The 25,259-nt window shown below is 40.8% G+C and overlaps 1 protein-coding gene and 1 long non-coding RNA gene across 6 annotated transcripts in view; one reads left to right on the top strand and one right to left on the bottom strand.

Annotated features, from left to right (window-relative positions):
• The window catches only part of ELMO1 (engulfment and cell motility 1), a 320,073-nt gene that overhangs the window by 98,966 nt on the left and 195,848 nt on the right, over positions 1-25,259 (top strand). For all 5 annotated transcript variants that reach the window (XM_035319248.1, XM_035319246.1, XM_035319251.1 and 2 more), the window contains 4 exons: positions 11,777-11,812; positions 18,471-18,570; positions 24,171-24,322; positions 25,176-25,254. In XM_035319248.1, the coding sequence (XP_035175139.1) occupies positions 11,777-11,812; positions 18,471-18,570; positions 24,171-24,322; positions 25,176-25,254 (367 nt within the window). The remainder of the gene's footprint in view (positions 1-11,776; positions 11,813-18,470; positions 18,571-24,170; positions 24,323-25,175; positions 25,255-25,259) is intronic.
• On the bottom strand, positions 5,631-12,825 carry LOC118162820. The gene is made up of 3 exons (XR_004748649.1): positions 12,815-12,825; positions 6,960-6,964; positions 5,631-5,842 (listed from the first exon to the last, which is right to left on the bottom strand). It is a non-coding gene; the product is annotated as an uncharacterized LOC118162820 (long non-coding RNA).

Raw genomic sequence — 25,259 nt, 5'->3', positions numbered from 1 at the left:
CTTGTAAAAGTACAGTGGTCAGAGCAAAGGAATGTAAAGTCCTGGGTTTCTAGTTACCTCTGCTTCATTTTGCTGGTGATGGAAAAAAGTAGTAATACAAAAAGTTGACAAGAGCTAGCAGTGTTTCATTTAACATCCTGTATCCAATTTCCGTGAATATTGAAGAAAAATAAAAGGCATTAAAAAAAAACCTTTCCAGTTTCTGATGATAGTATAGCTTGAAAAATAACAAATTAAGAGGTCTTTTTGTTTTTATTATTATTTCAATAAATAGTATTATTTCAATATTATTTTGATTTTAATATTATATGTAGTTACCATAATTTGGGCCAGATCTCTTCAAGTGCCTGCTGCTTAGAGCAGAGAAACTGTAGGCATGGTGTATGCTGGGACAAAGCCATAGGGGTTGCTGGTGAATGGATTGTAGGATGCATGGGACTCCAGTGAAGCTGAGAATGAATTTGTCAATATTCTAATATATAATTTATATTAGCAGAAATGCAACATGTCTTAGAAACTTTCCTTACCTATCTCAGTCCTGCTGTTTGAGGTGGTTCATTGCTGGTTTTCCTTTAGGCTCATTCTTGCTTCCACAGTATGCTGTGAGTCTCTTATTAAACAACAACAAGTTGTTTTTAAGGTTTATTTTTGTGGTTCAGGTGACCCATAAATAATAGTAGAAGCTACAAGACAAGGTCATGAAGAGCAAGTAAATGATGATTTCATTTTATAATTATCCATGATGCTGAATCATTTCTTATACTTGGTGCCTCTGTTATCACCAAAGAGGTATGTGTGTGCATACACAAAGTTTTTTTGCTACCCTATCTGAGATAATGTCGTTCACTCACTCAGAGATATATTCCATAGTCTAGTCCAGAATTAATATTTTTTGGAAAAATATGGCTGTGTAGGCAGTCATTCTGATGTTACAGGAGACTGGTAAAGATGTAGTGAATTTTTTCCTTGACAATGCAGATGAGTTGTGTGACTGGGACAGACTCTCAGCCTTCCTTAATAGGGAAAAAAGAACCCAACTGATAGTTTCTGTAAAGTCCCTATAAGAAAAGGAAAATACAAGTCACAGACCATAAAAAATGAATAGAGTTTTAACTCCGTATAATAGAGTTTTAACTCTGTATAGAGTTAAAAGGAATCTGAATTTATTTTTGTCATTGTCAGTAAAAATAATCTCATGACTGGGAGGAAAAAAAGGAAGACCTCTTTCAGAATTTTCAGTTTTTTTTCTATTTTCTTTTATTTTTATTTTTATTTTTTTTACTGGCAGTATCATTGTCTCTGTCACTTATCATTTGTCTGAAATCACAGATAGCTTTTGCCAAAAAGCTGAGACTATGCAAAGCCAGCTGCCTTGGCAATGAGCAGAATTGTTTCTGTTGCTGTTGGGAAGGGAGTTCTTCAGAGGTCCGCTTCATAGATGTGGATGTGCTGAGTAGCTTTATTATATAGCACAGCAGTGTCACAGGAGCGTGCTGGTTGATGCTGCTCAGACACGGTTACAGATTGTCTGGTTCTAATTTTAAGGGAGATGCAGCTGTTTTATAGGCAGATCAGAGATGAAAAACTTGCTTCAAATTGTGGTGGCTGTTCAATTTTGTCTTCCTACTGGAAATAATAAATGTAGCTAGATCAGAGTTATACAAACTTCTCAACAAACATGTATTTGTACGTTTCTTTTTTTTTCTTTCTTTCTTTTTTTTTACCTCTTAACTCAGAGGAGTCTTCTATTGAACATGTGCAGTTGTGGAGTTGGCTGCTCTGCAGCTGGAAGTCTCTGAGATGGCATTTGTGCATTCTTTAAGGACAAATTGTATTGTTCAGTGAAATACTAGCTATTGGCTTGGCTTACAGAGATAATACTGTATACCAGCCCAGTGGAAAACTGAATACAGATCGGTTTGGAGTTACTCCAACTTTAACACGCTTTTTGGGACAATTGCTCACATACCTGCTAATGGTTTTTTTCCATCTCAGTCTGATGAGTATTTCAGTACTGCTGTCAAAACGCTTAAGCTGCCTTTGCTCACAGCCTCTTGTTCCTGTCCTTCTTTGTTTGAAGAGTTATGCTAATAATAATTATCGCAATCTGGACTGGAAAACTTGTCTAGATTATTAAAAGTGACAATAAAGGCTACTTTTAATACAATATTCCACAACCCAGTACAGGTCCTTCATTGATGAGCTCACCATGTTGCCCTAGAAAACAGTTATACAAGCACAACTGACTGGATAAATGGAAAATGATTTTTTTTTCAGATGTGCATAGTACTAAACTGGTAGGTCTTTGCTGAATAAGGTACTTATTTTCCACCCTTCCCTGTTACTGGCTGTATAGCCCATGTGCCCTCTTTTGGTCATCTCAACACTTGGTCAGCTCCAGTGTTTATCTGACTCCTTGGTGAGCAAATTCATATTGCTAATCTGGCAGAAAATAAACCAGCCAATGAAGGGAGGAAAATAATTTTTTTTTTTTTTTTTTTTTATTTTGTCAGCACTGGGCTGTCAGGCTCAGCCGTTCCTGTAAATCTACACCTGGAAGTGTAGATAACTTAATCTGACATTGCTGCCAACATCAATTCGTGTCCAACAGGGGCTTTGTGGCAATCTTCATTTCTTACTGCTTTTGTAATGTCAGGAGCATGTGACCCATTGTGTGTAAGACATAAATATAGAACAGTTTATAAAAATCAGCTAATCCAGTTCTTCCACTGTGGAGATGGTAATGACAGGAGAAGGAACGATTGAAGATGACACCTTTGGAGGGAAAAGGGGGAGACTTGCTGCTGCCTGCTCTCCCCTCATCCTAGGTGCTTTCGTTCTGGGGTTATTTTTATTTGGCCTGCACTTAAGAATACTAGCATTTTGCCGAGGCGATTGGCGCCGGGGCAGACGCGTTCTGCAGCGGAGCGGGGGATCGAGACAGCCAGAGCTTTTTTTCGGCACCGAGGTCCACTCGAAGCAGCCGAGGGAGCCGCTGGGACCCGGCAGCCCTCGCGAGGGAGGCTGATGGGCGTAGGCGGAGTCAGCAGCGCCCCCTCCCGGGCCGTTCAAAGGCAGCCCCTAGGGAGCGTGAGCGACCAGGAGCGCGGCGACCAGGACGGGCAAACGGCGTGGCGCGTCAGAAGGGCGGGGCGCGGCAGTTCGCGCAGGCAGGGCGAGCAGGGGATGGTCGTCGCCGCTCTTTTGGAGCGATCTTTCCTTTCGGTACTTGTAACCTGATTGCGAGGAACCTGGCCATGGTATCAACCAGGCATGGTATCTATTCCATGGTATCATGGAATCTGTTGCGGCCTCTCCAGCCACAGTCACCGATGTGGCTACTCAGACGAAGGGCTTGGGGAAACATGCGGCCATCCAGGTCTTGGGCTTCAGGGTGTGCCCGAGACTTCTGTCAGTATCTGACAGCAGCAGCGAGGGGTATGCCTGTGGGAGGTGTGCTCAGGTTGAAGAGCTACTTAGCCAGGTAGCAGAGCGTTGGGAGGAGGTGAGCAGGCTGAGGAGCATCAGGGAGTCAGAGAGGGAAATTGACTGGTGGAGGTGTACTCTACCCTCTCGGAGACAGACTCATGAGCCTGCCACAGCACAAGTGTCTCCTGCTACACAGAAGACAAAAGTTCCCTCATCACGCCAGGCAGTAGGAGGGGACCTAGGCCAAGGGGGGGAATGGAGGCAGGTTCCTGTTCGGGGTGGTAGGCAAGCCCTGTCCCTGCCCACCTCACCTTCCCATCTACCCTTATATAAGAGAACAGGTGTGAGGGTCTAGAACACGACAGAACAACGAAGTAGACGAAAGCCCATCCCAGTTGGAGAGGGTGCCTAAGGCAAGGCAACCTACCCCCCACATTGCTACATCATCTGTCAAAAAGGAAAGAAGGGTTATTGTCATGGGGGACTCCCTTCTGAAAGGGACAGAGGGCCCAGTGTGCCGACCAGACCCAACCCACAGGGAAGTCTGTTGCCTCCCTGGGGCTCGGGTGAGAGACCTTGCTAAGAAAGTAAAGCATCTGGTACGGCCCACTAAATATTACCCGCTACTTGTCTTTCAGGCCGGTAATGACGAGGTAGCAACAAGAATTCCGATCAAAAGGGATTTTAGGGCTTTGGGGTGACTACTTAAAGGATCAGGGACACAGGTTGTGTTTGCCTCTACCCTTCTGACAGGGGGGATCGATGCTGACAAGCGGGCTCATCGCATTAACACGTGGCTTCAGGATTGGTGCAACTAGCAGAACTTTGTGTTTTTCAGTCATGGGAAGGTCTGCGTGACACCAGGCCTGCTGGCACCAGATGGGATGCGCCTATCTCAGAGAACGGTAAGGATTTTTGGTCAGGAGTTGGCAGGGCTGATAGATAACGCTTTAAACTAGAGTTAAAGGGGGAAGGGGATAAAACCAGGCATGCTGGTGATGACCTAAGGGATGGTGCGCTAGAATCAGAGGGACTGTGTGCCATTGAGGTCTTCTGGTCAGCTCCACAAGGTGCTGCGTGTAGGGAGGTGCAGTTGAAGTGCTTCTACACAAACACACGCAGTATGAGGAATAAAATGGATGAGCTAGAAGTCTTGGCCCAGTCCCACAGCTATAACATCATCGGCATAAGCGAAACCAGGTGGGTGAGTCCTGTGGCTGGTGTGCTGCAATAGATGGTTACAGGCTCTTCAGGAGGAACAGGCAGGGTAGGTGGGGTGGCGATGTATGTGAAGCATGGGCTGGACTGTGTGGAACTTCAAGTTGGCGATGGCAAAGTTGAGAGCCTCTGGGTAAGGATTAAGGGATGAACAAATAAAGGGGATGTCGTTGTGGGAGTCTATTACAGACCACCTGGCCAGGACGACAACGCTGATGAATTATTCTTTGTGGAACTAAGAGATGCCTTAAGATCAACTCTCCTTGTCCTTATGGGGGATTTCAACTTGCCAGACGTCAACTGGGATCACCACATGGCTGACATGAGCAAGTCCAGGAGTTTCCTAAAGCACCTAGATGATAACTTCTTGGTGCAGGTGCTAAGGGAGCCAACTAGGAAAGGTGCCCTCTTAGATCTGTTGCTAGAGAACAGAGAGGGTCTTGTGGGAGACGTGGCAATTGGCGGCCGTCTTGGTCATAGTGACCATGAAGTGGTTGAGTTTAGAATTTATGGTGACAGAAGGAAAACTGCCACCAAAACTTCAGCCCTGGATATGGGGAAAGCAGACTTCAGGCTGCTCAGGGAACTAGTCAGCAGGGTCCCCTGGGAAACTGCTTTTGAAGGCATTGGTGTCCATCAGTGCTGGTCAGTCTTTAAGCACCTCCTCCTAAAAGCACAAGATCAGGCAATTCCAAAATATCAGAAGTAAGACAGGCAGGGCAGGAGGCCGGCCTGGCTGACCAGGGATTTTCTACTGGAGCTTAGGCGAAAAAAGAAAGTGTACGGCTGCTGGAAGGAGGGTCAGGCGACGAGGAAGGAATACAGGGATGCTGTTCGTGTTTGTAGGGAGAAAATTCATGTGGCCAAAGCCCAACTAGAGTTGAAGCTGGCCATGTCTGTGGGAGACAGTAAAAAAGTTTTTTTTTTTTTAGATATGTGAACAGAAAAAGGAGGACCAAAGAAACATAGGTCCACTGCTTGATGGGGAAGGTCTCCTCACAGACTAGGACATAGGCAAAGCAGAGACATTTAATGCCTTCTTCGCCTCTGTCTTCAAGGCTGATGATGGGCTTTGGGACCCAGGGTGCCCTGTGCTGGAGGACTGTGACAGTGGGAATGACAGACTCGCAGCCAACCCTGAACGTGTGCGGGATTTGCTGCTCCACCTGGATCCATACAAGTCCATGGGTCCGGACTTAGAGAGCTGGCTGACGTCATCGCGGGACCTCTCTCAATTACTTTTCAATGATGTTGGGAATCTGGAGAGGTCCTGGTAGACTGGAAGCTGGCAAATGTGCTAATTTTCAAGAAGGGTGAGAAAGAAGACCCTAGCAATTACAGGCCTGTCAGTCTCACATCAGTGCCTGGTAAAATTATGGAGAAGATGATTCTTGAAGTTATTGAAGCACACCTGGGGGACAATGCAGTCATTGGTTCCAGCCAGCATGGGTTCATGAAGGGTAGATCCTGCCTAACAAATTTGATTTCCTTTTATGATAAGAACACCTGTCTAGTCGACCAAGGGAAACCAGCTGATGTGCTCTTTTTGGACTTCAGCAAGGCTTTTGACACGGTTTCCCATAGGCTGCTGCTGGACAAAATGTCCAGCATACAACTTAACAAAAACATCATACAATGGGTGAGCAATTGGCTGACGGGCAGGGCTCAAAGGGTTGTGGTAAATGGGGCCACATCAGGCTGGCGGATGGTCACTAGTGGGGTCCCTCAAGACTCGATTTTAGGGCCAGTCCTCTTCGATGTTTTTATAAATGATTCAGATGTAGGACTAGAAGGTGTTTTGAGCAAATTTACCAATGACACCAAACTTGGAGGAGTTGTGGACTCGGACGAGGGTGGAAAGGCCTTGCAGAGAGATCTGGACAGGTTGGAGAGCTGGGCGATCACCAACCGCATGAAGTTTAACAAAAGCAAGTGCTGGGTCCTGCACCTGGGATGGGGCAACCCTGGCCGTACATACAGACTGGGCAATGAGGCGCTGGAGAGCAGCCCCGCAGAGAGGTATCTGCGGGTTGAGGTTGACAGCAACTTGAACATGAGCCAGCAGTGTGCCCTGGCAGCCAGGAGGGACAACCGTATCCTAGGGTGCATCAAGCATGGCATCATTAGTCGGTTGAGGGAGGTGATTGTCCCGCTCTATGCTGCGCTGGTGCGGCCTCACCTCGAGTACTGTGTGCAGTTCTGGGCACCACAGTGCAAAAAGGACATTAAACTGTTGGAGAGTGTCCAGAGGAGGGCGACGAAGATGGTGAAGGGCCTGGAGGGGAAGACTTACGAGGAGCAGCTGAGGTCACTGGGCCTGTTCAGCCTGGAGAAGAGGAGGCTGAGGGGAGACCTCATCACGGTCTACAACTTCCTTGTGAGGGGGAGTGGAGAGGCGGGTGACCTATTCTCCATAAACACCAGTGATAGGACCTGTGGGAACGGGGTGAAGCTGAGGCAGGGGAAGTTTAGACTAGACATCAGGAGGAGGTTCTTCACTGAGAGGGTGGTTGCACACTGGAACAGGCTCCCCAGTGAAGTAGTCGCTCCAGCAAGCCTGTCTGAATTTAAGAAGAGATTGGACTGTGCACTTAGTCACGTGGTCTAAACTTTTGGGTAGACCTGTGCGGTGCAAGGAGTTGGACTTGATGATCCTTATGGGTCCCTTCCAACTCGGGATATTCAATGATTCTATTTAAATAATCCCAGTTAAGTATTGGTATGAACACCCTGTTGACAAAAACAAGGGAGAGAAGACAGTATTTTTGGTTTTGGTTTGGCAACCACTTTTGTCATTAAAAAGAGTAATTCTAAGGCAGATTTATGTTTCCAAATATTCTTCAGAGTACCAAGTGCTAGTCATCATTTTTTTCTTAATTCCATATAAAAGTGTAGTATTCAAAGAAATAGCAAAAATTAAAATTACTTTTAATTGGAGCTTAAAACCTCCATTTCTGCAACTTTTCCAGAGTTTTTCTCTCAAGCTGTGGTGACTGTGGAGTATTGCAGTGGCTGTGAGGAGTGGGAGTGCTGCTGCACGCATTAAAAATCATTTTGCAGATTTCATCTAAATAATGCATTTCAAACGCTCACCACAGGTGTTAGCCAGACTTCATTTATGTGATCACCACACCTGATACAGGCACAATCTAGAAAAATGCACTCCTGTGTATTTGTCTTGTGATTCCTAAATGCTGCCTATTATCCAGCCTGTGGGCTATCCTTGTGAGTGCCTGAAAAACAGTATCCAAGTACAGATTTACTGTGGTTCAAGGTCTTTCATCTATCATCCAGTCAGTGTTTTGTTACATGCAGGAGGAAGTTCTTATTTGCATCTTCTACCTTTGCCAATAACAGCCATGGCCAGGGCCATGCTGAATGGAAAGCTTTTACCCTCTGGTATTTTTTTCTTGCTCTGCAAATATTTCAGCAGTGCAGGCTCAGAAATATGGATTGTGGTGAGTGATGTGACTACTTTATCTCTTTGCATTTCTAACTCCAGTGGGTCTGCACTGGCTCCCTCACTGGGACAAAATTTTTAGTAGTTTTCTCCAGATCAGACAAGCCTTTATTGTGCAGTGCACGTTATCCCAGCTGTGATCAAGACTTGGAGATCTTAGGTTATTGTACAGCAATTTTTGCATGTGAACATGTAGGAGTTGACCCAGTTAGGTCCTTGCTAATATGGTTGCTGCTGGAAGCCACTCTTGACACAACCCACAGTGCACTTTGGGCAAGTTTAGGTCTGTATGGCTTGGGGAGGTCCTAAGAAAACTGCTGTTCCATGGGATTCAGCCAGAACTGTATCACAAAGTTCCTTTGAGGCCAGACAGGGAAGATATTGTGGTAACATAATGTCTAAATCAGTAACTTGTTGTTAATGTTTACTCTGCATTATGTTGGCATTTGTTTTGTGATTTCTCCCTGTATTAAAGTTGCTGTCTGTTTTTATGGCTTTTACCACTATGGTATATGAACTTTTCACAAACGCTAGTTAATTTGCTCTCATAATGTTTGGCCGTGGTTTTATTTCCATTTGTGCCAGTGCAACTGAGGGACAGCTTCTTTAAAATATATATATACATATATATATATATACACACACACACACAGGTATCTGGCTAATTATGGTGTCTAGACTAGATCACTAAGATTTTCAGCGGTTTTGACCATGCCTTGGTGTGGTGGTTTTACTTGAGTGGGCGGCCGAGCTCCACCACAACCGCTCTTTCACTCCTCCTTCTCAAAGAGGAACAGGGAGAAAATACAATGAAAGGGGCTCAAAGGTTGAGATAAGGACGAGGAGATCGCACAGTAATTATTGTGACAGGCAAAACAGACTCAGCATAGGGAGATAGTAAGATTTATTGTCTATTACTGACAAGCTAGAGAAATGAGAAACAAATGAAAGAAACCAAAAGCACCTTCCCCCCCATCTACCCTCTTCCACCTCCTCCCCCCGAGCGGTGCAGGGGAACGAGGGAATGGGGGTAATGGTCAGTTTATAGCGTTTCTTCTCTGCCGCTCCATCCCAGTCACTCTCGTCACCTGTGCTGTGGGGTCCCTCCCACGGGATACAGTCCTTGCTGAACTGATCCAGTATTTGCTTCCCACAGGCAGCAGCTCTTCAGGAACTGCTCCAGATATGGGTCCATACCACGGAGGTCAATCCCTCGGGAGCAAACTGCTCCAACCTGGGTCCCCTGCTCCTACATGGTCCACAGGCTGCAGCTCTGGCCTGGAATCTGGGGTCTTCCACAGGCCGCAGTCTCTGTCAGTGCAGGTCCACCTGCTCCACCGTGGTCTCCTCCACGGGCTGCAGCATGGAACCCTGCTCCACCGTGGTACTCCATGGGCTGCAGGGGGACATCCTGCTTCACCATGGTCCTCACCACAGGCCGCAGGGGACTTCTGCTCCGGCACCTGGAGCTCCTCTCTCCCTCCTTCTTCATTGACCTTGGTGCCTGCAAGGCTGTTCCTCACTCCTCTCACTCTCCCAGCTGCTGTGTGCTGCAACGTTTTTTTCCCCAGTCTTAAATATGCTCTCACAGAGGCGCAAAACAATATCACTTATTGGCTCAGCTCTGGTCAGCAGTGGGACCCTTACCAAACACGGGGCAGCTTCTAGATCCTTCTCACAGAAGCCACCCCTATGGCCCCCTGCTACCAAAACCTTGCCAAGTAAACCCACTACACTGGGTTAACTCACCCAGGAGGTGTTTTACAGAACTGTCTGGTTGCTACCACAACCAGCCCTCCAGGAGAAACAGAAGCTGTGTGTGTGTGTTTATATATATATATGCACACAAAAAAAGGAAAACTAATGGAGGTGGTAGATTGTACTTGTTCCTTTCCAGGCTGACTTGCTGGAAGAGTTAGCTCGATTACTCCTTGAGCATTAACTTTAATGTGCTCTGTGGGTGAATGTGAACAGTATTGCTGTTAATACCAGGTTATAGGCTTTTGCTTTGATTATAGGATGAAAATAGCATGTGCTTCTTTTGATAACAGCCTCCACCTGTTCAGTGGTGAAAGAAGTGCATCTGTAACCATAGTGTACAATGTCACTGCAACACTTGGTGTCATTGATTGACTGCTGCTCTTGTCAGACATTCAGGCAACAGAGATTAATAGAAATTGTTTGCTCTAATATGATGGTTATTTTTCCTCTCAAGTCAAAATTTGCTTCACCAGAAAAGATCTGTATAATTTAATTTTCTCAATATTTTTCTGAAAAAAAAAAAAGTTGTTTTATATTGCTTATCTTCTTCTCAAATTAACTAATTACCAGTTAACTCTAGGTAGGTAAGGGTCCTGCAAATGCTAAGGAAGTCACTGTCTAAATGTTTCACAGAAGCCTGTGAAACGGATTTAGGGGACATAGGAAGGGGCTAAGTAGACTTTTTTTTTTTTTTTTTCCCTTGGTTCAAGTGATATTTTACAAAAAAATTTAGTTACTTGTGTTGGATGCAATTTTTACCATTGATTGTGTCTCTATTTTGGTTTCCGTAGTAGCATAACCAGCAGTTATTACCAGGAAGGTGACTTGCAAATTGTGATTATTGTACTACAGCTTTCAAATGTGCTTATTGCTTCCTCACCCTCCTTAATATTTGACTTCTAGTTTCTTGAATATATAGTAATATGATACCAAAGCTTCTTGTTCCCTGAGGGTGCACAGCCCTATATCTCAGGGAAAACAAAACAAAACAAAACAAAAAACACAGGAAATGTCTAAATAAAAAAGCTTTTAACTGGTATACGTTAAACCTCTTACCACAGCTAGGAACCAAGTGCTTTGGAAGCTACTAGGAAAGTGACAGCATGCTGTTGAAAGCTAGTTATGTAGGTGAACCTGCTGGCATCTGAAACAGTAAGTTACATTTTTGTAAGTAGGTCATTGTCTATCTCAAGTGGGTTGATTCAGCACTTTGGGTCTAGGCATGTCCATCAGGCTGTGAATTTAAAAGCAAGAAAGGTAGCAGGTGAGTTTACACACTTTGTTGGAATCAGACCACTGCACTGTAGTTGTCATTTGAGCTGGCATGAGGTGGCTTTGAGCTGTTGAGTAAATATACCTCCGTGGTTCAAAAGCCAAGGTAATTTTTGTTTGCCTTTGAAGTCAGTGGAAAACTTGTCACTGACATCAGAAGATCAGGATTTTGGTCTGTGTTGGTTCTAGCTATGCAGCAACTTTCAACCATGCTGACAACTCTGACCTCAGTATTAGTGATGGAGACTGAAAGTAAATAAATTTGTTAGACAAGTGATTACATGTCATAGGAATGAGTCAGAAAATGCCTAATGTGTAAACCTTTGTCGTTTTCTACCACAGACTTATTTTATACAGATACTTAAATAATTTAGGATGCCTAGTCAATTATCTATTTTGCTTTTTGTTAACATAAATATTCTGAACAAATATTTGAAATTAACTTTCAATGTACTTTCCTTTAACGGATACTGAACTGTTTCTGTTCACAGAAAATTGTTAGTAACTTACTTCCTGCTACTGTGTCTTTGGAATTTTATGAATTAGACTATGAAATGTGTGTGTGTGTATGCATAGGTAAATAGCATACAGATGTTTTAAAGTGTTTCTCCTCACGTGCGAGTTTTAATTTTACAGACGATATCAGAAATTGCAGAAGATAATGAAGCCCTGGTAAGAACCTGATTAGATCATCACCTTGCACACTTCCTCTTCTTTTGCATGACTGAGTTCAGGCCCTTGCGCTAATCTTTATATGTAAAAGTGTCTGTGCATATTCATTCAGCCGATCTTCAACCTCTGTTTTCTGCTGTTTGATACCTATTAATAATATCTGATGGAGGCTTTTTTGCTTTGCTTGTGGAATGGGTGCTTTGTTTCTGTAACTTCTGCAGGGGGCTTCTACTATTTCTTAAAAAAACATGCTTTTTAAAAAAAAAAAACAAAACAAAAAAACTTGAGCAATCAAATTGTTTCCCTGCCTTCTCCATGTTCCTCTCTTAAATTTGTGTGGTTTATATGGCAATTCTAATTGTTGAGATTAGTTGAGATAAAACAGATCATGCCCCTTTGGATTCCTATTACTTGCTGGTCCCAGTTAGTGCTAAGTATTTCAGAAACTGCATAAAGTGAGACCGTGATATAGAAAAGGGCTTCTTATCAGAAACTTGTGAAGCATGCTTGTTGCCCTAATGATTTATTATTTGAATGTTAAGTCTTGATACCGTAAGGTTCAATTTATATCAGGGCACACAGTTCAATAGTTTGATTTCTGTCAGTAGTGCATGAAACGATACAATTAAAATAACAAATCCTTGAGTTTGGCAGTTGTTCTAAGATACCAGACTCTTGTCAGGCAAGACATGAAACTACTAGCTCCGGAACCTGGTCTGTTCATAACCTTTGAAGGTAAAGTGGTTACACTAGTGCTTTATGATGGTAGTTGTCAAACATCCTCAATACTTTTTACCCATGTATTAATGGGAGAAGGTCCAATGAAACAAGAACTTTAAAAAAAAACTCATCATAGCATAACAAACTAAACATTTAAACTTTGCAGCTTCCACCTGCTATCTTTATTAACAGTTACTTTAAAGAAACCAAATACTAATTAAAACAAACAAACTTATTTTCAATTAACAGGTTGGGATATTTCATAAAGTGCAAATATTTCACTTCATCTCTGGTAGCTTGCATATGCTAGCCTGGGGAAGCTGATTTAATTAAAACCTGATTTTCACAGAGGGGGCATGTTTAATAGCTTTCTCCACTGAAGGAAATCCTTTTTCTAAAATGTGAGTTTCTTTTTGTCTGTTCTTTCAGTCTTACAGTTTCCTGTTTTATTTTGAGATTTTATTTATCCCATGTTGGCTAACGCTTGGGTTTAAAAAAAATTAAAACCAGAAAGTACCTGTGGAACAGCTGTATCAGTTGACCTTTCTGCTGTAGTACTGAATAGTAGTCAAACCACGCTGAATGGAGTGATGATATTCCTGTGCAAATAGTTATTCCTAGTCTTAAGGAAGGCTTATCTTTTTAGGGAAATTACCATGAAATGAGCAAAAACATGAACTTAAAAGATGGGGAATAAGAGAAAAGGTAACTCTAATCACATCTTCACAAAGAACCACTGTGTAATAGCTCCTCTGGGCTACTTTCTCATGTTGACAATTACTTAATTTACCTAAAAGTGGATTAAGTCCTACTCCATAGTAAGTGTATCTACACCTGGATTTATTTAAGAATAGTTAAAGTTCTGTTTTAAATTCACAGTCTGTATTTTTTTTTTTTAATTGAGTTAATTTTCAAGCTTAGTGAAGTGCTAATACCCGGGTTACAAAGCTATTTCAGATTTTTTGGAATGCAAGTGGTTTAAAATCAGTTAGGCTGATCCCTTGTAATGAACATGGTGAAACTGTACCACAAAGAAATACTTCAGTAGTGCTTGGCGCGTTGCAAAAAATAATCCGTCAGTTGCATTGTACCAGTTAAGTGTGCTTTCTGTCATCACCTAGAAAAATAGGAGCAGCTACCCTGTAGGTTGTTCAGTCATTTTCAGCCGTATAGAGTAAATAGCAAGTAAGTGTGAATTGCTCCTAGTCTGATGTGATGGTGGCTTAGCTTTACCCTTGGAAAGCTTACTTGGAGAAGCAAGGAAGTGTAGATGCAATGAAGAAGAGTCATAGCAATAAAAGAGGTACTTGTTCACAATATGCTTACAGAGCATCCTGTTGCATCATTGGTCTTCATTTTAGGCATAGGTTCTTGCCTCCATGATTTTTCCAGAGCTCTTGTCCTCTTATGATTAGATAAATTCTGCTCAGTTTAAATTTATTTGTGGCCACTTATCCCTGACTACTCTGACTTACAAAGCTGTTCTTTCTCTTTGATGTTAACCTCAATGAAGTCAGGCCTGCTCATCTGAGCACAGTTGCTGGATGGAAGTTAACCACTTCCTTAACTCCTGCACCTGGTGGTGGGCTGCAGCCCCCTTGTTACCTCTTGCCCAGTTCAAGTTCTTTTCTTTGCTTTCTTCCCTCTGCACAGTTAGTTTCAATTCTGTTTTGTCTATGAAAAACATTGTGTGAAGGTATAATGGCTTTGGCTTCTAGTCCCAATGGGCTGGTAGCGGGATCCTGGTCAGGATGGACAAGCAACTGTTAATTTCCAGTTTTTCCTATGCAACTTCTATCATGTAAAACATGAGACAGTCCGCCAAGCTTTGTAAAAGCTCATACTGATTTTTCTGTGACCTGATGACAGCTTACCCTGATTAATTATCTTGATTTATAGAATCATTTGGACAGCGGAATATTTTTCCGTCCTCTATAGCAATACAATGTTAATTTCAGTGTGTATAAACATTGAGATTTTTTTCAAAAATATCTATGTAATTTGAGTGATCAAGTCCCATTAATTTAATTTGAGAAGAAATCCAAATTATTTTTAGGCAGTTTAAGTATTTCAAAATATCAGATGTAGTTCTATACATACATCTGAGGATTAAAATTACACATGATAAAAAGATGGTTTTGCATGTAGAATTAATAATATGCAGGCATGTGAGAGACAGGCATGGTGGTGAGAGTCACATGCACGTCCTTTTTATTTTTAGGAAAGAGTAATATCAAAATATATGTTTTTTTTTTTCCCTCAGTTTCATAAGGTAATAAAGCAGAAAATTCTTAGGAACATAAATTAGCAGGCATTGACCTGATCTTTGCCTATACTGTAAAAATAAAATGAAAAACAGCTGTTGACTTGCTCTTCAGCAGGTTTGTCTGCGGGTCAAGATGAACAGGCCTTGGGTCAGGGCATGAGTATCCACACTGGAGTGGTTCATGCTGGGATGGCTGACAGCTTTACAGATCACAGCTTTCTGCTTCTTCTGAAACTTTTGCTGTCAGCTGTTTTGTGAGCAATGGTGAGAGGTGAAATTGCAATTACATGGTGCATCTTTCTGATCACTCTTCCCTCTTGCTGCAATAACATGCACTGAAAAGCACCTTAAGGCGTTAGGAATTACTGTCAAACTACTAGGTCATTTCATAAGAGTGGCAAGAGTTTGATATTTACAGAACTGTCATGCCTTGTGTTGTGCATTCCTCAGGAAGATTTTAAGAAGAAGGCCCCATCATTTTTCAGACTTTTTGTATGACTAAAATACTGAGGTTTTGAGTTAAACAGTGCCTACTGCTTATTTTCTAAGATGACTACATTTTATGAACAGGCTTTGATTCCCTTCTTGCATCTACTCTGTCTGCCATTCAATAGTATCAGTGTGTCTGTGCATGTCTGGATTGAAAATGAATTGCTTGGAAGTCTGTTTCTACCTATCTGCTTGTGTTTAAACACATAACAATGAATCAACACCACTACTTTAATCCTTATCTTGCTAGTTACCCTGGAGATTGCTTTCATCTCTAGCTGTGCTATTCCTCGTGCTTATCCTTTAAGTCTGGCTTTTGACTTTTGGGATGATACTTAGCGCATACATGAGTGCAGATGCATATGGATAGGTAGATATTTTTAAAAAATACATACTATGTATATGTGCTGCGTAATATGTAGAGTTGGAGTATTTCTTTCTGCTTGATTACTCCCAGTGTTGCATCTCTTCACTCTCATTAACTGTTTGAAACAGTGTAATTTGAGTGACACCCAGTGGAGCAGCCTGCCACCTTATTTTAAATTGAAAATACTTTCAGTGTCTGGATCCCAAACAATTGCATCAGTGTCACGCCTAGTAAAACAGGTTTATATGTTAATACCAGTGGTTTTGGCTCCATTAATCTAGTTTGCCTCTAGAGCAGTGCAGGAGAATGGATTAGTTGGTGGAATTAATGATACTTCTGGCAAGAAGAATGAGACAGCTAAATATAAAGGAATTGTATTGAACTGAATTCTTACTACTACTGTTCTGAAGGAGAATATACATATGCAGGTTTAATAAGGAATCCCTCTGATCTATACTCATTGTTAATGGACATTAGCTTTCATTTACAGTTACTTTATAGAAGAATATTTATGTACTAAATACAGGTACGTTGACTAAATTTTTAAATATATAGGGCAATCCAGCATAGATAAAGATCACAGAATCACTGAATTGTAGGGGTTGGAAGGGACCTTGAGAGATCATTGGGTCTAGCCCCCCATCAAAGCAGGTTCCTTAGAGCAGGCTGCCCAGGTTAAAATAAATAAATAAATAAATAAAAAGATATTTCTATCTCCTTTTAACTTATAAAACTTTTTAAATATTTTTCTTATTTATATGTATCTAATTTAGTCTAGCTTTATAAAATAACAGAATTTCAGATACTCATTGAAGTATTCTGACGTGAAGATCCATAGGAATTTGGTACAAGTTTTTTAAAGAAAGCCATTCCAAGGGATGCAGTTTTATTTGGACATAAATAAACAACCATTATGTACAAAAGGAATGGACTGGGGAGAATGAGTACTGGAGCTGATTATATTTCCTGCACTGTCTTACTGTTTTCTTTGTATGAAATCCTTAGTTATTTGGAATGCTAATGATGACATTTTAAATCTAATTTAATTCCTAAAAAAATTGCCCAATTTTTTTTCCTAATTTTTTTAATTCCTAAAAAAATTGCCCAAATTCCCCAAAAAACAACAACAACAACAACTTCCACATTATGTATGGCTGAACAAACTATTCTTTGTAGAATTTCAGTGGATTTTTTTTTTTTTAAAGACAGTGTTTTTCTTGTTTGCTCTTTGGTATAGCCTTTTCATTTTCTCATAAGTAATCAAAGACGCTGTGGATACCCTTATTGTGGAAAAGAAGGCTTTTTGTGTGTGTGTGTGTGTTGGTGGATGTTTTGTTTTTTCCTTTACAAAATGTCAGGAGTGTCAAGCTTCATTTTAGCAGAGGGCTGCTGCGGAGTTTTGCCGAAGGTGAGCTGTCTCAAATGAAGGGGCCACTATGGGGCTTATTTTGGTGGCAGAATGCACCCTTAATGGCAGATTGTATCAAATTCAGTAAACAATGATATTTGGAATTGCTATGTTAAAACTGATTTTCTGCCTTATTCCTCTGTGGTGCAGTAAACATCTTCTGTTTGCATAGATGTTCACTAATTTGGGTTGGGTTGGCGTAGGACAGTAGGGTATCAAATCACACACCAGGGATTACCAGTTACATTCTTTAGCTATGTCTATACTACTAGCCTCAGTTTCCCAACATACCGAGCATTGTAGTTCCAATCTGGCAGTTTTTAATTTTGTCCTTTTATTAGGTAAACTGCTGCATTAAAATCAGTGGCTCTGTTCATGCTGCTTAGACTGATTGCATGCTTGTGCCTGGTAATGGCTTAGCGGCAGAGTACCACTAAGTGGCAAGGTACTCTGCCACCATGCATTTTGGCATGCCCATAAAGGTAATTCTGCTTCATTTGGGGCTCTGTACTGCTGCTTGTATTAGTAGTTAGCTCGTTGAATGGTTTCTTTGAAATCATTGTGGCTGCTGACTGTTGTGTACCATGCGTATAAATAGAAATGAAGCTAATCTTTAAAAGCTGATTTTAACATGGAAGATCAGTGCTAGCTAGTTAATTTAAAAGCATATTCTTTATGTTGAGTTTAAACCAGTTTTGAACGTAGTTAATATGAAGAAGTGCTGAATCTCAATTTTACAGGTAATTATCCACTATAGTGGCCTGCAAACCCTAAGCAGTTTGAGCTACGGGCATGGATGAGCGGATGGAATTTTGCAGACCATTTGACGTGGTTGCCCATAGATAACCTGAAAATGTGTATCTGTTTATTTAAAAGAAGGAAAATGAGGCATTAACTATTGCAAAATTACTGCTCAATTTCTCTTCTGGAGTATTTTTAAAATATGTTTGTTTTCTTGTAAGAAAAGGAATAGACAAACCACTAACTTTCTACCTAACTGATAGAGGTATCATATCTCAGTGTCTTTGGGTGACAGTCAACTAAGAGCATTTCCGGAAGTTTCTAAGAAAAACTTCATTTCTTTTCTTCTGCTATTTTTAAAACTCCGAATTCCACAAGAGAAGTTTAGTCGTACTATCTGATTTCCTTAAATATTGCATGTGGTGTTTTCCTGGGAATTAGTTCTTCTCTTGCAAAATCGCTTCTTCCAAATAACCGTTCTTGATGTCCATGCAAAATTGTTTAAAAGACTATTTTTTTGCATGGCCTCTCTTGCTCTTCTGCTACCTCTTAGTCCATGTTTAGCTTCGTTTTCCTGCCTTTCTGAGAGCTTCCTGCTGCTTTATTCCCTCCATCATTGCTCTGCTGCATTACTGGTAACTGTAGTCATGACTCCTGTCTCTTGCAGCTTTGGAGATATGTTGTCCTTTACACTGACTGCATTTGTTGAACTGATGGATCATGGGATTGTATCGTGGGATACATTCTCTGTGGCATTCATTAAAAAGGTAATTTTGTAATCAATGCTATGCATTTTGTACCAGTCTGCTTCCACAATTTATTTTTTTAAGGTGAGTTCTGCTTTCTCTTTTTCAGATACCTTATTTAGGTGATTGCTTGGTCAAAAAGGTACATGAAAATGGAAGTAAAGTGCTATTTAAAATTACAAATATTTTTAATTGCAAGATCTAGTCCAACTGTTACTGAATTCTATGGGAACGAAATTGGATCAACACTGTATTAGGCTTATTATGTGGGCAATTGTTCATTTGGTTACAGTGTGACCTTCTTGTGCATATACCATGCAGTTAAAGTAGAAATCAGTGTTTAGATTTAATATAAATTAAAATGAGTAGTGATATATTTCTTGAAACGTAAACAGCACTGACATGTTTCCTTTGGGGTTATGGAAAGAAGAGAAATTAGTTAGTTTACAAATTGAAATTATTAAGATGAAATCTACTGAGTTTATCAAGCTAAACTCCAGCCCCCTGAGTCCTGCAGCTAAGTTCTATGGTTTTGAAAAAGATTTTTCCATGATTTGCAACATTTTTCTTCTTTTCTTACATGTGGGAGTTGCACAAAAACAACAGAAACACTGGAGAACTCCTTAAATGCAGAGGTTTAACAGACTTCAGGAAAAAAAAAAGTTTTCGTTGTTACTGATTTAACCATTTTCACTTATTGTTATCTTAAATATTGACAGGTTGGAATTGAATAGGGAGGCTCTCTTTCATTTATTAAAACAAACTAAACTAAGTTTTTTTTTTCAAAACAGATTGGAACGTATCTTACCTTAAATTGCACTTGTACAAGTTCAAAAGACACCAGAGCTAACTCACTAAAATGATAGCAGGGGCTAGTGGAGCTAATGTTACCTGTGACAAAGATCACTTTACTTTTTAAGCAAACGTGTCAGACTTCTAGTTTAAATTTGGTTGCAAAATTACTACCACCAAAAGAAAGTACAAACTTACTTTTGTTGTCAGGAGTGAAAGAAAGAAACAATTATGAAAAGAGGGTTAGATTTTAAGTTCTGTTTTGGTCATTAAAATGATAGATGTTATTTGTAAGAGTAATTAATAATTGATACAGGTTTTGGACTTTTTTGTTTGCTAATCTTGTAGGCTAGGTAGATGATGATGATGATGATGATTATTATTTTACCATGACAAAGAAAACAGCACAACTGTGTTTTAATTAACTTCATGAGATACAAGGTCAATCCCAGAAATGTGTTACTTGCTAGAGGGGGCTAAAAATGTGTGTTAAGAAATTTGCTAAAAATGACTTGAAATCAATCTACTTAGTGACTCAAAATTATTGGTTTTGTCTTACCCTTTCAACATGTCTTGCACTGTTAGTTGTATAGTAACAACTGAAAGAGGTGCTGTGCACCCCTGCTACTGACTCTTTTCTGGTGAAACTGGTGGAAGAGACCAAAGTGAAGAATAGGGGGGTATTAAAACAGAAGGGAAAGAGAAGGAAAAAGGAAGACAAAAGTACAGAAAGAGGCACAAACACATCCTGATCTGCCAAGCATTTGTAAGGCAGAACAACTGTGCTCTCTGGAGCTATGGGGGCAAGGGACAGAGCTAAAGGAGCAACTTGGGACTGTGTTTCTCTGGTGGGAATCTGCAGCTTTATTCTCCTTTGCTACTCTGACCTTGCCTTTTGGCAGGCCACTTCAGGCAGCTGATGGGTTAGCTCAAGAGGCTGACAGGATGGATAAGAGAGCTGATAAGTTTCTACTAGCTGAAAGGGAATTCTGCAATCCTACTTCAAATGCTTCTGTCCTTTGAAGCTGTCTCTCATGTTAAATGGAAGCGAACTGGAATGGGAAAGAATTAGGCTGAATGAGTTACTTTTTTTTTTTTTTTTTTTTTTTGTCTTGAATAAATAGTTTCCTAACTACGATTGTGGAAGTTGGAGGAGACCTCAAGGGAACCTCTAGCTTCTCCTAATGACTAAATAGTTGGTATATACCTCTTCCATCCTTTGGGTACAAAAAGACTCCAACTGCATAAAGATTCCACCTGCAGCAAATGAGAGTTGACACATTCAAGTAGAGCTTTGTTCCCTATCTTCATGGAAGACATCATAACTTGAAAAACTTTCTTAGAGTATTCAAGAAGCTCTCAAGATGCTTTTCTTGCTCATGACAATAAAGCTTATTTACATTGAACTTCCATAGTTGCCTAAAGGATTTGGCTGTCCAGTTTTTACAAAACATCATGATAATTGGTTATCAGGGGAAAAAAAGGTACTCCTATTTGGTTTCTACAATAGGAGAAATAAAATAAAGGCTTGTAATGTTGGTTAAAGTATTCTTAACCATCTCTTAGAATTATTTATATAATTGCTGTTTCATAACTATGTGATGCAGTGTTACTCTTGATTAATTGCTTACTCTGCCTTCCAAGATGTACTGTGCAGGAAAAGGGGATGGCAGCAGGGAAGCTATCTTTGTGTCTTGCAGCTGCCAGTTGTTTTTTATGTAGTCAAGTGGAACTCCAGTTCCTTACTTGAAAATGAAATACAAGGTTGAAAACTTTAATAGGCGTAATGACTATACAGAACCAAAACTGCCTCAGATTTCCCTGTTATTTTCACTTACTGATATCAAAATGGTACAGACAAATAACTAATGAACATATCACTGCTTAGAAAAGTTAGATCAGTTTCCTTCCCTGTTTTTCCCCGTGGTGGTTGTAGGTTTGTGGTGGTATTGGTGTGGTTGTTTGTTTGTTGTTGCTATTGTAACTTTTAAATTATTTCCTGACTTTAGGTGATGCTGAAACAGGAGAAGAGCTCAGAATATGTTGTTTATATTGGTTTCCTATCTGCCCTTACTCTATAGGTCTTGTCAGCACTGAGGCTGATTTTGTAAAGGAATCCTGATTTCTAATTTCCCTTGAAATTGGCAGGAAGCTCAGCACCTAGTTGCTTCTATTGTAGGTGGCTACATGTCCCAGTAGGGCTATGCAGACATTAAGGTTACAGGTACCTTTGCTGAACAAATGGTTTTATCCTTAATGACACACATATGCGTGACAGGTTTTCATGTGAAAGTGCAAAGCAATTAAGTTCCTTGTTTCTGGAGGGGAGGTTGTGTTTCTGTGAGATTGCATTATTTTTAATCATCAGAATTTTTGATAAATGAGTGCAGGATTATTTTTGGATGTTGAAAGCCCTCCTGGCACATGGTGTTCAATAAGCAGAGTTCTCCAGAGAACAGGAAGTGACACAAATTCAAGCTCCTATTGATTCTTGTCTGTTCTCAGGAAAAGTATTTTTTCTACATCCAGAACTTTGGATATGGTAATTGAATTTCTTTTTAAACGAATTGTATTCCCTCTGGAAATGGCATGTCTTATTTATCAGAGTAGATAAGCCTGTTATTTCTGGCCTGATTTCATGGTTCAGCAAGGTGGTTATGAATATACATAGCTTGACATGCAAGTTACCCAGCATGTATGTCCAGTGTGAGACGTGATAGCTCTTTAAACACAGAAGTCAGACTCAGTTATACCTTGGGCTTGTGTTTATGATTGTAAAAGGCTGTATGGTCCAGGATCAGAAGAATAAAAGTGTCTTTCTTAGATTGGGGTTTCCAATATCTATACTGTTTGATTAGAGCAGGCCCCTAATAAGATTGTTAGATCCTAGCGAAGCATTTACATTGACACTTGAAATATCATGGAAAAGAGCTGCCGCACCAAGAATGATTCATATCAAGGCTTGTAAAGAGCATGGTGACAACAGAGTGACAACTTGGGATGCATTCTGGGCATATTATATTCCTACTGCACAATCAATCCGTGTGTGCTTGTTGACTGAGGCAGCTGGAGTGCATTTGGCTGATTGTGTGAACAGTGCAGAGCCGATCTGTGCATGCCCACTGTCCATATTGTGGGATTTCTGGACATCTGGCAGTCCTGGCTGCAGCGTATCAGAAAACAACTGGATTACCATTAAGACAGGTAGGGTAGTTCAGGGCTTCAGAGATGCAGCTTGTCACCCTAAATAGCACAATGTGCATTATTTACTAATGTAAATAGTAGTTGTGCTCAAGACTTGCAGATAGCAGATATTGAAATCACAGAGCAGAAAAAGGCTGGTTAAGTTGCTCCTCTCCTCCTGTTGTCCATACGTGCATGGGTTGGTTCTTTATTGTTCTGTAAATCCAATGCCTGTTTTGTGAACAGACTTGCGTTCTGCATCGCATTTTCTTGTGGCAATGCAAAGCAAGTAGCAGAGCAAGAAACAGCAGTGCAATAGGTTAGAAGAACAAAAATTCATCCCTCTTCCCTCACAGTCTCTACCAAAGTTATTTTTAAAAAAAGGGAGGGGAGTGTTGCTTCTTCAGCACTATTCAGAATGTCACAGCAACAAAACAGTGTCATGGTCCCCATGTCGATACCTAGCTGTGAATTTTACAATTGGCAAGGCAGCTTTTCCAGGCAAAGGACATACCTTTCTTCCTCCAAAAGGAAAATGATACCAAGGTCTAAGTGAGCTTCTAGAATCCAAAACAGTATAATCACGTTAGTGGCTTGTAGCATGACTACTTAAGAAGGGCATGGAATTTAACGTTTCTGGAAAGAATGCATCATATAGCTTGCAGTGACCCCATCTCAAGTCTACAATGAGTAAATAACTAGTCACAGGACATTTCTTGTCTGTGCTTCCTTGGGTACCTTTTTGCTTTTCTGTGCTGGTATAGGTATGTTTCAAGAAAACCCAAGCAGTTCTTTCTTCCTTTGCCAGCGGAAGGTGAGAGGCTTCCCCTGGGAAGGATGGACTTCCCTATGGACTGGGGAGCATGCAGAAGAAACAATATATGCTGCCACATCATACTGCACAGCTGTGTTGGCTCTGCAGATGTGAGCATGCACTAAGTTATTGCCACGCTGTAGAAATGTGTAGGTCAGACGTGGTTTCTATTAATGTACCATTTGTTCATAGCAGCTTTCAGTAAGAGTGAAGGTTATTAATGCATGAGCAGCTAGCAAGACAGGATTCTAGATAGAGCTACACAATCAGTTGTGCTGGTAAATGATAATCAACTGAGTTTTAATATGCAATCTGGAGAGAGCTTTAAATGTTGGTAACAGCAAGTTTAAAAAAAAAAAAAAAAAGGTGTATTTTGCTGGAGATGCATTTTCCAGAGATATAGATGTAAATTTTTCTTTTGCAGCAATTGCTTTGAGCCTAGAAATTTGTTTAGAGAGCATTGGCTGTACAGATACTGGAGAGAATGAGCAGAATTCTTGTGATGCTTTCCAAAGTTTCCCTCACAAAAAATATAACAGTTGGAGTTCTTTAATGTTGATTTATCTTGTGCATAACTTCATCTTGAAACATGTGGCCATTAATATTGACGTAAAGATGTATTGATTTGTTCCAGCTGAAGAATCTGTGTCATTGTGTCCTTTGAAGGTATCTGCAGTGCCTGGTTGAGTGCTTTCAGGTGTTCACTGATGTATGGCATATGGACAAGACTACTTCTGTTCTGATGATTTCTGAGCTACTTCCACAGTTTTCTTTCTTCCCTTTCCCTGGTTTCATGACAAGATGCAAATGTTCAAAATGTCTTAATTTGTAGATAGCAAGCTACGTGAACAAGTTTGCCTCGGACATCTCTATCTTACAACGGTCACTAGCAATTCTGGAATCTATGGTGCTCAATAGCCATGACCTGTACCAGAAGGTGGCACAGGAGATCACAATTGGGCAGTTAATCCCGCATCTCCAGGGGTGAGTGTCTTCAAATGCCACTTGGTATGGTGATTTTTTTTTTTCCAAATGAGCACAGCATTTAGAAAAAGAGTGGTATAAAGACTAGCAGCCTCCTGCATGATTTCCACATCTGTTAGAAGTGGCTGAATGACAGGTTAGCAGTTTTCTGGAATTGCTTGATCATAGACTTCTATTGTTATTACTACTGCTTCTAATACACTTTTTCTTGGTGTTAAGCTGCCAGTGTGGTTGGATGTGGGGAGTGAAAAGAAGAGCACCCAGTAGAGGTTAAAGGCTTTAGAGCCATTAGCATATAGATGGGGTTGCTTTTCTTTGCTCTGGGAAATGTCTAAGACAAAACTGCTCAAATTTTATTGAAGGTACATTTGGAAAGAGAGAAGCTTTCTCTTTAACAGTAATGTGCTGTGGTTAAACAGGTGAAAACCACCTCCTTTTAGCATAGGGTTATGTATTGTGCAACTACCTATCCATGTCTCTACTCTCCTGAAAAGCTTTTAATACCAACAGGTTCATCTCCAGAGCCCTTTTAAGGGATTCCTTATTCTACCTGTAGCTGCTGGACATCTGACAGGAGCTGTTTGTTTGGACATAGTCAGTGGCACTTTGAGGTTGTGATTCAGTCCACCGTTCCTGAGTGCTGAATCTCCCTGTGGAATATCTTGTTTCTCATATGAGTAATAGAGAGAACCTGGATGACTAGATTTGACTACGTAACTTACATATGGGTAACACTAAGTGCAAACAGTCCCTTGACTTCTACCTGCAGTAATGTAACTGGAAGATTAGTTTCTACAGCTTGTGTATTTTTGTCATCTTCTCTCATGTTTATATGTTTTTTTTTTCCAAACAGGACAGACCAAGAAATCCAGACATATACCATTGCGGTAATAAATGCACTTTTTCTTAAAGCACCGGATGACAAGAGGCAGGTAAG

This window comes from Oxyura jamaicensis, chromosome 2 (genome assembly GCF_011077185.1).
Source record: "Oxyura jamaicensis isolate SHBP4307 breed ruddy duck chromosome 2, BPBGC_Ojam_1.0, whole genome shotgun sequence".
Classification (NCBI taxonomy): Eukaryota; Metazoa; Chordata; class Aves; order Anseriformes; family Anatidae; genus Oxyura; species Oxyura jamaicensis.
The sequence above is the reverse complement of the archived record's forward strand: the minus strand, read 5'-3'. Positions and strand labels throughout refer to the sequence as shown.